Genomic DNA, 12,845 nt, shown 5'->3' on the forward strand with positions numbered 1-12,845 from the left:
TAGCCACACTGGACCCTGTGGCTAAAATCCTGGGAGATAGATTTCTCTAAGAGGTCCTTAACAAGCCTACCTTTGGTTGGTTCAAGACTCTTCAGCACCAATTTGAAGCCCCTGGTGGGACAAGTTCCCAGCTACCACACAACAGATCCAGACATGCGAGAGTCCCACAAAAGAAAAGGCTTTAATTTTGCTCCTTTCATCACTCCAGTTTCCGGTGCTCTGATAGTGAGAAAAAATTACAGGAACAAAAGCTAAGGCCTCCCTTTAAACAGCTCTTGCCGCCTCTCTAACCACAGCACTCCCAAGTCCTCTTCCGTTAATCCCTCTGCATGAAGAGAGCGGTCCCCACCCAATCCATATAGGGTGGCAGGAGGATTTTTCCTATTAAGAGACACTTGGCTTAGCCCCGGTCTCAAATGCCCCATCTGTCGAGCGCATCAGCGATTTCTTTGCTTCGCCATCCGGTTGAATCACTATCAATTCACAAACGTTCTATTCGGATTGGCCCCGTGACCCTGAGTCTTCACGAAGGTTCTGGCTTCAGTGATCGCTGTCCTCCACTCCACTTTGAGAAGATATTCTCTTATAAGGACCCATCTTCCACCCAAGTCTGCCCACACTTCATTTAATAGCGTAATTTAAGAGCAGTAATGAGGCCCATTTCACAAGTGTATTGGTACTATGCCCTTCACTATTGCATGCTGTTGCTGTTTGCCTCGACTAGGTGTATCCGCCTTCAGCAAGGAAGGAACTGCTGCTGCCCAGCCTTCACCAGAGCCTTGTTAGCCAGCCGTATTCGAGGTTCCTGACAGGCCTTCACAGCTACCGTAGCAGCCACCGTACTTCGCCCTGTCAGGCAGTCTAGGGACTTGACTGCCCGTCTTCCACGGCGAGAACATGAGGTTGAACTTTTGGGAGACTTCTGCGCTTCCCGTCGCCCCCTGTTCCAAGGCGACGAAGTATCCAGGGATTCCCGATCTAAAAACAATGGCTAGCACTTCAAGCACCAGGGTTAGAGCCCCTGACAACCAGAGTTCCCGTTGCCAACCAGCACCTCATAGTGCACGCATGAAGGAAAGCGCCAAAAGCCCAGTTCGGGACAGCTCTTTCTGGATGAAGGTTGATCACCGTATTCCAAAAACTGACCTGCATTCAGTCACCCGCTTTGCCACATGAATGTCCTTACTCTGAATGGGACTGGCTTCCAGGTGGCCCTAATCAATGAATTGGCTAGATATAACATCACTGTAGGCGGCATCACCGAAGCTCGTCTACTGCATCATGACCAGCACAAGGTTAATGGCGCCATAATATACGCCGGTGGCACTGACCACACCCAGGGAGTGGCACTGATTCTTCGCCCTCCTATACATCAGTCCATGGAAATGTGGCATCTGATCTCTCCGGGTCTGCTGTACGCCAGGTTTGTTCATCGTCATGGTCAAATGTCTATCAATGTGGCATATGTACCAACTGAAGAACACATAGCTGCAGACAAAGATGCCTATTATGACCAGCTCGCCGCCACCGTGCAGTCCGTCCCTCCGCATGATGTACTCAGTGCTCGGCGACCTAAATGCAAACCCAGGTCCCCGGACTCCTGGCTATGAAGACATCGTTGGACCCTTTAGCGAAGGCCCAACCAATGACAATTCACACCGGAATCGGTCATTCTGTGCCTCAATGGGCCTCGCAGTGGTGGGGTCCTGGTTCCAGAGACGTAGCATTCATAGGTTTACCTGGATATCCAACGATGGACATACAAAAAAAGAACTGGAGTATATACTCATTCGTCAACACGATTCTGTCAAATCGTGCCGAGTATACCGCTGGGCAGAAGCTCCAGCAAACAGACCACCGTTTGCTTGTTGCCAAAATAGCAGTTCCACTCTGCCCACCCCCTAAGACCAGATCACAACCTTCATTAAACGTTGACGCCCTGAGGGAAAATCCAGTACTCGATTGTCAATATAATATCGCAAACGAAAACCCGTTCCACGTTCTGGGTAATCTCCCAAATGAACCGGAGGCAGCTTGGAATGTCACAAGAGACGCTATCAGTGAAACCGCAAAGACCGTTCTTGGATACCGGGGTCCCTGTAGGCAGCCCTGGCTAATGGACGACACTATGCAGGTCCTTAAAGCGAAGGCGAAAGCCCGCCTTACAAACGACCAAGCTCAATGTGAGAGGCTGAAGGGTGTGTTCCGGGCAAAGGCCAAGAAAGACAGGGAGCGGTACTACAATGCTGTGGCTGATGAAGCTGAGGAGGGTCTAAAGTCAAATAATCTAAGAGCAGCATACAAAGCAGTCGCCAGAATCTGAGGGTCCTCAGGGACCAGCCCGCATACGCCAATACACAAATCCCATGGCAGTCCTTGTACCCACCATGACGAGACACTTCAACGCTGGCGTGAACATTTCTTATCTGCCCTAAACCATCCACCAGCAAACCTGTGCCATGACCTCGCATCCGTTGCTGTGGATGACTATTCTGTCCCTACGGATGCTCCTTCATGGGAAGAGGTTCATTCTGCTATTCAGAAAATAAGATACGGCCGCTGAATCAGATGGCATTCCACCCGAACTGCTGAAATGTGCAATTGAGCCGATAAGCACTGCTTTGCATTAATTATTTCTGCGCATCTGGTCTTGTGGGAAAGTCCCAATGGAATGGAAGGAGGGCATCATCCTCGCCCCGTACAAGGGAGAAGGCCCAAAAACAACTTGTACTAGCTACAGGCTAATAACGCTCCTTTCGGTTCCCGGCAAGGTTTTCGCGCATGTCCTACTCAAGGGTACAACCACTCCTGACCTCCAAGCAGAGACCCCAGCAGTCAGGCTTCATGGCAGGCCGCTCCACCATGGATGCCATACTTGCTCCTAGGCTCCTCTCAGAGATACATAAAGAATTTAACAAACCGCTCCTCGTCGCATATGTCGATCTTACGGCGGCGTTTGACACGATCGACAGAGAAGCCCTCTGGAAGGCCTTGCGTGGCATTGGTGTCCCCGCATCCCTTGTAAATCTACTAAAAGACATGCATCATGGCACATCCACCAAAGTCTGTATCAACGGTTCAACCTCTGCTAGTTTTGAGACTTTGCCTGGTGTTCGACAAGGTTGCGTCTTGGCTCCTGCACTCTTCTGCAGGGCCATGGACTGGATTCTTCAGCGTATTGTCCAACATAATGGGGTCACTCTTCCAGAGTACCACTTTACCGACCTGGACTATGCCGACGATGTTACACTCTTGGATGTCACATCTAATAATTTGAGACACTCATTGGAACAGTTCGATTTTGAGGCATCCTGTCTTGGGCTTCACATCTCCTGGCAAAAAAATAAGCTGCAAAATCTAGGATCCGCCGCAATCCCTCCGGACCTAGACGTAAACGGACAGTCGACGCTGTCAGTGAGTTTGTGTACCTCGGCAGCGTTCAACACACAGATGGGAGGGCGCTTTCAGACATCCTGCAGAAAATAGCGCTGGCAGCCTCAGCGATTAGGTCCCTGGATAAACTCTGGCGGAGGCAGAACATAACACTCAGGACTAAGGTTCGATTTTCACCAGACCTGCGTTATGCCTATATTATAGTACGGCTCAGACTTGGACCTTGCTGTCGCAAACCGCTGAGCGTCTGAAGTCCTTTCACAAGCGATGCCAGCAACAGATTCTCCGTGTTCATTGGTTTGACTTCATCAGAAACAGCGAGATACAGGCTTGCACGGGGCTTGAGTCAATCACAAAAACAATAACAAGGAGACGACTCGCACTTTTTGGTCATGTTGCATGCTTGTCAGAAGCTGTTCTGCCCCACGGTGCTCCAACTGCAGCAATTGCTAGGAAAATCGAGAGACGACCCCCTGCCGGATGGCGGAGGCCCCCTGGCAACGGAACCTCCTCCAGCATCAACACCGAATGAAACAATGCTCTTGGTCGTGGTCATTCTAGATCACGCTATGGACCCTCGTCATCCAAGCGAGATAACCAACTTTAAGAGCCTGTCATTCCACCACCCACCACCACCCCCTCAAGTTTTAATATCGCGTGGAATAATCTTTCTCTGGTGCGAACAACTTGCATCTCATGCATTTTTCTTTATCCCATTACCTATCCTTCCTGCAGGTGGGTTTGTATATGGGCCTGAGCCTTAGTTCCTTAAAAGGTCAGATATCCGCACTGTCCATACGTTTCCAACATCCGCTGGCCTCAAAATTGTCTGCCAGTACTTTTCTACAGGGGTACACTGAAACTTATTCCTCACCATTCTACGGTTACACTTTAAGACCCTAATCTAGTACTGTATGTGCTACAGTCTCATCCCTTCAAGCCGTTGGATGAAGTTCCAGCTCTCCTTTGCTACCAAGGAGGTCACCTTTTGGGTTAAGTCACCTCCATCTGCTGGGTTTCTGAGCTCGCAGCCTTGTTGGCCAACCCTCCGTTTAGTTTTTCATCAGGATATGGTGGTCTTGTCCCCTCCTTTTTACCCAAGGGTGGTCAGCCTGCTATCCACCTTAATGAGGACATCGTCCTGCCTTCTTTTTGGCCTGCTTCAGTTCATCCGAGAAAATAAGCTCTTCATAAACTGGATATAGTTCTTTCAGACACTGATTCTCTGTCCATAATCCCTGAGGATTACTCGACGTGGCTTTGCGGCTTCCATGGTGGTCATTGCTTGCAGGATCGGATCAGGGATGGTAGAGCCCTATCCTGCCAAGGGCAAAACACCTTCATTCTGTGTTAAGGCACATTCTACTTGGGGGAGTGGGTGTTTCGTAAGCAATGGGGCTTCCACTATGCAAGTGTGCAAGGCTGCTAAAGGGACTTCTTTGCACACCTTTTCAAAGTTGTGCTGGGTGCATACTTCTGCATCTGTGGCTGCCTCCCACGGTTAGTTTTACAGATAGCTATAAATTGACCATATGCATCGTTCTATACGTCCCCACTCCCATGGTACTGCTTTGGAACATCCCACGGTCTTCGGCTGATTTTTGTACTTCACGTAGAATCTTTCTCGTCCATTGGGGAGCACAGCACCCACCCAGTGTGTCAGTACTTTCACATATATTCCTACTTCTTGGAGTGTTCTCTTTTCAGTGGTCCTGTTCCGAGTTTTAAGTTTTTTTTTTTTTCTTTTACATGTCGTTTTAGAAACTTTTTACCTATCCTACTCCTACTGGTTGCATTCAAACTGGTTAGCTTGGTGCCTGCAGGGAGAATATAGCTAGTAGGAGGAGCTAACACTTTCTGCTTAGTTTCTGCCTCCTAGTGGCAGTAGATATACCCAGTCTTCAGCGGTATCCCCAATGAACAAGACGAGAGATTTTATGGTGCATACAAATTTTTTGTATTAAGCATTGTGGCCAATTGACTGCGTATGGCTGGTAAGTTGAATACATTGGAGATATTGGTGAATGCATTTGATGAAATGGCTGAGATGTGAATAGAAAAGTCTCTTTTTACTGACCTGGATTTTTTTTCTTTTGATTTTTTTTTTTTTTTTTAAACCATGGCACTCCTATTGAGCTGTTAATGTGGAGTATCAGATTTGCACTGAATTTCCCTTATGTCATGCAGAAAATTTCAGCTAAGCCAGACTTGGCAAAGAATGTAAATTATAGAAAATGATGAAATTAAAACTAAGAGCTGGTGAAATGATTCTGTAAATGAATGATGATGCTTTTCTCCTGTAGCTGATTCTCAGTTTTATCTTCAGATTGGGTTAAGCAAAGTGAAATACCTTGTATTAGATGAAGCTGATCGGATGCTGGACATGGGGTTTATGGAAGATATTAAAAAATTGTTGTCAAGTCCAGGAATGCCAAGTAAAGAAGAAAGGCAAACTTTAATGTTTAGCGCTACATTCCCTATGCCTATACAAAGGTAAATAGTCATGTACTGCATTGCGGAAGTCAGAGCGAGAGCCAATGTTAGTAGCTGGGGTCTCCAGCAGAACTTCATATACATTTGATGGTTTTGTTTTTCTTCCCTCAGACTTGCCAAAGAGATTCTGAAGCCAGATTATTTGTTTGTGGTTGTTGGACAAGTCGGTGGTGCATGCAGCGATGTCGAGCAGCAGATAGTTGAAGTTGATGAATATGGAAAGAGGGATAAATTGCTGGAAATACTGCAAAACATAGGTAGTAGAACATTCTATGTATTTCAGCCAGAATATGCTTTAAAATAGAATCTGTCACATCCCCACAAATTTAAGTTACAGGATGTGACAGGGAGCAGTTTTTTTTTTTTTACACGCTCCTGCAATCCAGTGCTGCCCACCTCGGAGGTTGTCGTGTGGCATGGACATGTGACTCTGATTTTTGAAAGTCCCGGGCATGCGCTCTCCCATTGACATGTATAGGAATTTGTGAGCTTGGGAATCATGTTTTTGTGCCGCACGCCTACTTGAAAGGGGGACATGAAAAAAAAATCACTAGACCGTCACATTCCCCAACGGCACTGTAACTTAGTTTATTCTGTGGGGATGTGACAGGTTCCCTTCAAGCTTTGTTAGTGCTATATTCGCGAGTTGATATGTTTTCGGTTGGCTAAATTCAGAGTTAAATGCTCCTGCTTGACTACAGAAAAAGAAAAGTGCAGGTACGCGGGGGTCACTGGCCGTGGTCAGGGCAGGATTTCACTGTCAGAATATAGGACCTGCTGTGTGCAGGAGGCCTTATCCTTAAAGGGGTTGTCTCGCGGCGAAAGCGTTCTTTTTTTTTTTTTTTTTTTTTTTTTTTTTTTTTTTTTTTTAAATGGACCCCTGCATTATGCCCTGTGAAAAAGAAAGCATGTGTTAGTTTTTAACAAGCACATTGCACTTACCTGCATCAGCGTTCTGCAGCTTCTTCATTTCTTCTTTTAAAGATGGCGCCGCTGGTCTTCTTTCACGGTGCACCGCGGGTCTTCCCATGGTGCACCGTGGAGTTTCTTCTTCTGTCTTCCGCGTTCCACTGCCGATACAGCCACCTCATTGGCTGATCGGCACCACGTGACGGAGGCGGAGCTACGATGACGACGCGGTGACCAGCTCTCCGGCACGAGCGGCCCCATTCACCAGGCAGAGCATCTAAAAAAGCAAGAAGCCAGCGAAATTAGACAGAGCCATGGAGACGTGGACGCTAGCAACGGAGCAGGTAAGTGAATAACTTCTGTATGGCTCATATTTAATGCACGAGGTATATTACAAAGTGCATTAATATGACCATACAGAAGTGTATAACCCCACTTGCTTTCGCGAGACAACCCCTTTAAGGCTGGGTTTGCCGCGCGGAATTTCGCTGCGGCAAATCCGCCTGCGGCCGCTAATCCCGGGATTAGCCAGCCATGTGGACGAGATTTCTCAAGATCTCGTCCACACGGGACGGCCAATCCGCTGCGGTAAGTCAGGCGGCAGCCGCGGTTTCAGAATATGCAGCATGTCTATTTTTTTTTTTCCCCCGCCGCGGCCGCGCTCTCCTCTATGGGAGCGCCGGCCGCAGCAGAAGAGCGAGCAACCAGGCCGCTTCAAAGCAGCCATGGGTTTTTCCACAGCTGTTCTCCCGGCGGAAATCTCGCAATTTTTGATGCGGCCAAACCGCGGGATTTCCAGCGGGAATACGCCCTGTGTGAACCCAGCCTAAAATAAATCAATTATAACTGCTTAAGAACAGTCTATTAAACAAGTACTTAGCATTTCTTTACTAAACATCTGTGCAAATATTTTTAGGTCATGAGCGCACAATGGTTTTTGTGAATACCAAAAAGAAGGCCGATTTCCTTGCTACATTTCTTTGTCAGGAGAAGATTCCATCGACAAGCATTCACGGGTAAGTGGGTGTTTTAAAGCTCATTAGAGTCTGAAAAGTAGTTCTTTTAAATGTTTTTCACATTTTCTAAATTCTTGTAAATGTGTGTTAGCATTGCAGGTGGCTTTAAAGGGGGTTGCGTTTTTTTTTGCCTTTTTATAGGGCTGAGGGTCCTTTTACTTGGGTAGGTTATCTTCCTCACGATAACTAGTGCCGACTGACAAAAGCATTTTGATCAGCACTCGTTAAAGACCGTGGGCGTCTCTCCCCTGAGACTGTCTATCTTAAATGGTACTTTAACGTTACGTCTCCTCCCATTCCCCCACAGTGACATAAGAACGAACGAAGCGCTGACTAAGCATGCGTGCGTAAGCACTCAAATTCATCTCAATGGGGCTGACTAAAAGACCCGAGCAAATGCTGCTCAGGTGTCTTAACGATCTTATATGAAAGTGAATGGTGTGCTTGCATGGTCAGCATTCCATTGTGTGTGTGGGGGGCGCACGAAAACCCTGTTCTTAAGATTTGTGAGGGGCTCAGTGGTGAGGCCTCCACCGATCAAGTAGGGGATAAACTGTAATCTAGGTACACAACCCATTTAATTGCATAGGCAGATGGACTATATAAGGATGAACGGTCATTAGACCCCCATATACGATTAGTCGGCTGCACATCTCATTTATATGGAGAGGAATGCAGCCGAATAGCTTGTGAACATAAAATCAGCCATTAAGCATTTGCTTGTTCATCAGTTAAACGTTGGCACATTTGCGCAGTCCATTGATCGGGCTGTGTAAGAGGCTCTTGCAGCTCATATCCATTAAAGCACATTCCATACAAAGCCCGAGGAAGCGTTTTCCTTTTTGCACATCCACTATAGGCAAATAAAGTGTTTAAATGCCATCTTATTGAGAACTCAGCAGTGTTTTGGAAAGTATATAATTTCTAGTTATTAAAAAAAAAAAAATCTAATTTTTCCTACTGAAAGGTTAACTTCTTTCCAGGTGACAATGTGAATAAAGACAAGCAGCACCACAAAATGTTGGATATATAGTCTGTCACTGACTACTTGTTTTTATTTTGTTGTGAAATTTGCCTGTTGAATGTTTGTTTTTAGGGACCGAGAACAAAGAGAGCGGGAGAAAGCATTGAGTGATTTCCGTTCCGGACAGTGCCCTGTAATCGTTGCCACTTCTGTTGCTGCCAGAGGATTAGATATCGAGAATGTTCTTCATGTGATAAATGTCGATATCCCAAGCGATATTGACGAATATGTCCACAGAATTGGACGTACAGGACGTTGTGGCAATACTGGAAAAGCCATTTCCTTTTTTAATAGGAGAGCTGATGAGGATCAGAGAATTGCCCGTGACCTTATAAAAGTCTTGACGGATGTAAGTGGAACACTAACCAGATGTGCGCCTTATTTGAATATGGACACAAGAATTTTATAGCAGTTAGGTGGTATTATCTTTTTCATAGTTAATCACTAATCAACAGCCTGATGGTTATGTAGTAACCAACATGGGTTGGTTTTGCTGGTGGTGTTATCCATATGGAATCTATAAAACAGTACAGATTTATCAGACAGACTTTCAAGCTGCAAATTTTCCTGCAGAATCCTTAGTGACCTCCACAACATTTTGACCAGATTTCTGCTTATTGTGGAGGATTGGAATAGAGTAGTTGACTTCGTTATTCTTTTCTGCAGTTGTCAAACTTGGATCCTATTTGTCACCATTTGACAAGTGCAAGTCTATGGGGCTGTGTCCGAATACCACTTTCGCTGACTCTTAGGATGAGGCCAAACGCAGAGTGAATACACGCTTAATATTTCATAACTTAACACTTAAAGGGGTTGTCCCGCGCCAAGAGGGTTTTTTTTTTTTTTCCAAACCCTCCCCCCCCCCCCCCCCCGTTCAGCGCGAGACAACCCCGATGCAGGGGTTAAAAAAGAACACCGGAGAGCGCTTACCTGAATCCCCGCGCTCCGGTGGCTTCTTACTTACCTGATGAAGATGGCCGCGGGGATCTTCTCACTCGGTGGACCGCAGGGCTTCTGTGCGGTCCATTGCCGATTCCAGCCTCCTGATTGGCTGGAATCGGCACGTGACGGGGCAGAGCTACACGGAGTCGGCATCCAGCACGAGCAGCCCCATTGAAAAAAGAAGACCGGGACTGCGCAAGCGCGGCTAATTTGGCCATTAGACGGCGAAAATTAGTCGGCTCCATGGAGACGAGGACGCTAGCAATGGAGCAGGTAAGTGAAAAACTTTTTATAACTTCTGTATGGCTCATAATTAATGCACAATGTACATTACAAAGTGCATTAATATGGCCATACAGAAGTGTATAGACCCACTTGCTGCCGCGGGACAACCCCTTTAATGGATTTTGTTTACGGTGCATTCCAAATAATTAAAGGGGTCCATCGATTGACCTTGAATTCAATGGGAACAATGACTGAAATACCAACTCAAGCTGCTGCCAAGCGTGCAGAGTGGTCAGCTTATGGCTCTATGTACACGGACAGTAGATTGCAAACTGATTATCACTGGGGGTCCCAAGCAGCAGACCGCCTCCAATGAACTATTGATCTATCCTGAGAATAGGTCAATAGTCAAAGGTGTTTTCTAGGACTACATTATTAAACTATACTCAATAGTTGACGTGGTGATCTGCCACTCAGGATTCTCACAGATCAGCTGATTGAAGTGACAGTGGGGCCCTATTAAGCGCCGCCATCATTTCAGTCTATACAGGGTACAGCACCTGTACTTTGTATAGCAGCTGCACCTGATATTGCAGCTCAGTCCTATTAGCTTGAATGGAACGGAGTTGCTCTCAGGCCATGTAACTGATGAACATGTCATGAGTCTGAGAAGAGTATACAGCAGCTGCCTCTTTAATTATCTGATAGTCACGGATCCCAAGCGGCAGACCTCGCTGATTAACTCTTGAGCTATTCTGAAATAAATTATGAGAACAGCGCTCAGGTGGACCTTCTATTGAAATTAAGTGAGTGTGCACAAATAATTATGCAAAAGAGGGGCTCGCCTGGTGCAGACGGTCGAACCCAAAGGTTTGGGCTCACCGCTACAGCCAGACTACGTCCCTGATGCCAATGATGAGGCATTGCGACTGGTAGGACTCACACAGTGAAAAGCAGCAGGACCGATCCCCAGATACCAGAAGGTTCCCGGGAATAACAGTGGAGGATCCACAAGCGCAGGACCTCTTTTGTATTTTGTATTTCTTTATGATCTATTTTGAGGACAGATCAGTAGTCCTAGAAAACCCCATTAAGAAGTAGGCCACCGATTTAATAGTAACCTAGTATGTTTGGCCAAACACTGTTACTAATGCATACATAAATTTTATATATTATAGAAAAGAATTGCACTTCGTAAACAAAAATTTTTCTGCAGGATTATTAAAAAAAATAATTTTAAAACTTAAAGATATCTATGTAAGCCCAGCTAACACCTTTTTTTTCTTTGATCCATTGTTGTATTTTTAAGCTGCCACATTTTTGTTTGCCTTTTACGCCATGTCTAATACCTCCTAGGATAATGCAAATTAAACGCCTCCCATTTTTCCACAATTCCATTATTTTTCATCCATCATACAGGCTCACCAGGAGGTTCCTGCTTGGCTTGAAGAGATTGCATTCAGTGCTGGTGGCATGTCAAGCTACAATCCAGCTCCCAGCAAATTTGCTTCAGTAGATGACAGAAAGGCAAGTTTTATAGTATGTATAATGTATGAATCTGTGTGTATATCTTAAAGAATTGTATTCCTACAGCGGTGTCTAACAGTATGTGGGAGATGTGTCAAATCAGTACAAAAAAGTGGTGAAGATACCTATAACGACTAGATTTCACTTCAGTTCATTGCTTTTAATTTCCTAAAGGCCTCTTAAAAATCTGTCGTCAAGCAGAGCCGTAGCTAAAAGCTCATGGGCCGGGGAGCCCCCCAACTTATCTATCCCCTTATCACAGAAGTGTATCTTGAAGCTGCTGGACTCCCAATACAAAACCTGTAACAGGGCCCCCAACTGTAATGCTTTATACATACTACTAGGCTCCCTATATAAAGAAGAAAGGCCTTATAGGCCCCCTAAGGCTCCTGGGTCCGGGTGCAACTGCATCCTCTATAGGTAGGTCAGTGTTGCCAAGGATAACTAATTCACTTTTTCTTTGCATCGGTTTTTGATGCATTTATGACACATGAACGCCACCACCTCCCATGTATCAAGTGTTTAACATAATGACCTTGTATTTCCTAAAGAATATTTGCCCATTGCTGATATCATGGCAAAAACTGATGGGACTGTGAAGTGTGAATAGACCCAATCAATATTTTAGGCAAACGAAAACTGGTGTGTTTGCCATGACCAATAAGGCTAGTTTTCTTCAGATTTAATGTATGACTTGTGCTTTAAAGAGAACCTTCCACTTCCTTACAGCACAACTAAATTATAGTGTTAAAACAGGTGATAAAGTGCTGACTGTAGTGGTTTTTGTTTAATGCTCACGCCTCCTGGTTTCTGCGCTGTCACCAGCGGAAGATCGTGCAATGCTTGGAAATCTTCAGATTGATTTGTGTGCTTTCTCATACCAGTCTATGGCAGAGTGTGCACACGGCAATCTGAAAAATTAGGTTTCTTGTCTGTATCATTGGGAAACACGGCAAGACCTTGGGTATAGCTTCTGCCACTAGGAGACACGAAGCATAAACGTGTTATCTCCTCCCACTAGCTATATCCCTCCTGCAGGCATAAGCAAGATTAGTTTTTTTGCTTAGCATCTGTAGGAGGCAGACATCTTCAATCAAGGTCCTCCAGGACTACATGGATGAGGGACAGGGCAGGCAGGACTCTCCTGTCACGGTTCTACATGGATGTGGGCAACAGGGCAGGCAGGACTCTCCTGTCACGGTTCTACGTGGATGTGGGCAACAGGGCAGGCAGGACTCTCCTGTCACGGTTCTACGTGGATGTGGGCAACAGGGCAGGCAGGTCTGCGCTCTTCAAAGAAGCAGGCACATCAATTC

The 12,845-nt window shown here is 46.0% G+C and overlaps 1 protein-coding gene across 1 annotated transcript in view; it reads left to right on the forward strand.

Annotated features, from left to right (window-relative positions):
• Positions 1–12,845, forward strand: part of DDX4 (DEAD-box helicase 4) — a 52,343-nt gene that overhangs the window by 36,371 nt on the left and 3,127 nt on the right. Inside the window, exons 19-23 of the mRNA XM_066601825.1 lie at positions 5,720–5,886; positions 5,998–6,143; positions 7,712–7,811; positions 8,908–9,184; positions 11,422–11,541. Of these exons, the coding sequence (XP_066457922.1) occupies positions 5,720–5,886; positions 5,998–6,143; positions 7,712–7,811; positions 8,908–9,184; positions 11,422–11,541 (810 nt within the window). The remainder of the gene's footprint in view (positions 1–5,719; positions 5,887–5,997; positions 6,144–7,711; positions 7,812–8,907; positions 9,185–11,421; positions 11,542–12,845) is intronic.

This window comes from Eleutherodactylus coqui, chromosome 5 (genome assembly GCF_035609145.1).
Source record: "Eleutherodactylus coqui strain aEleCoq1 chromosome 5, aEleCoq1.hap1, whole genome shotgun sequence".
Lineage (NCBI taxonomy): Eukaryota > Metazoa > Chordata > Amphibia > Anura > Eleutherodactylidae > Eleutherodactylus > Eleutherodactylus coqui.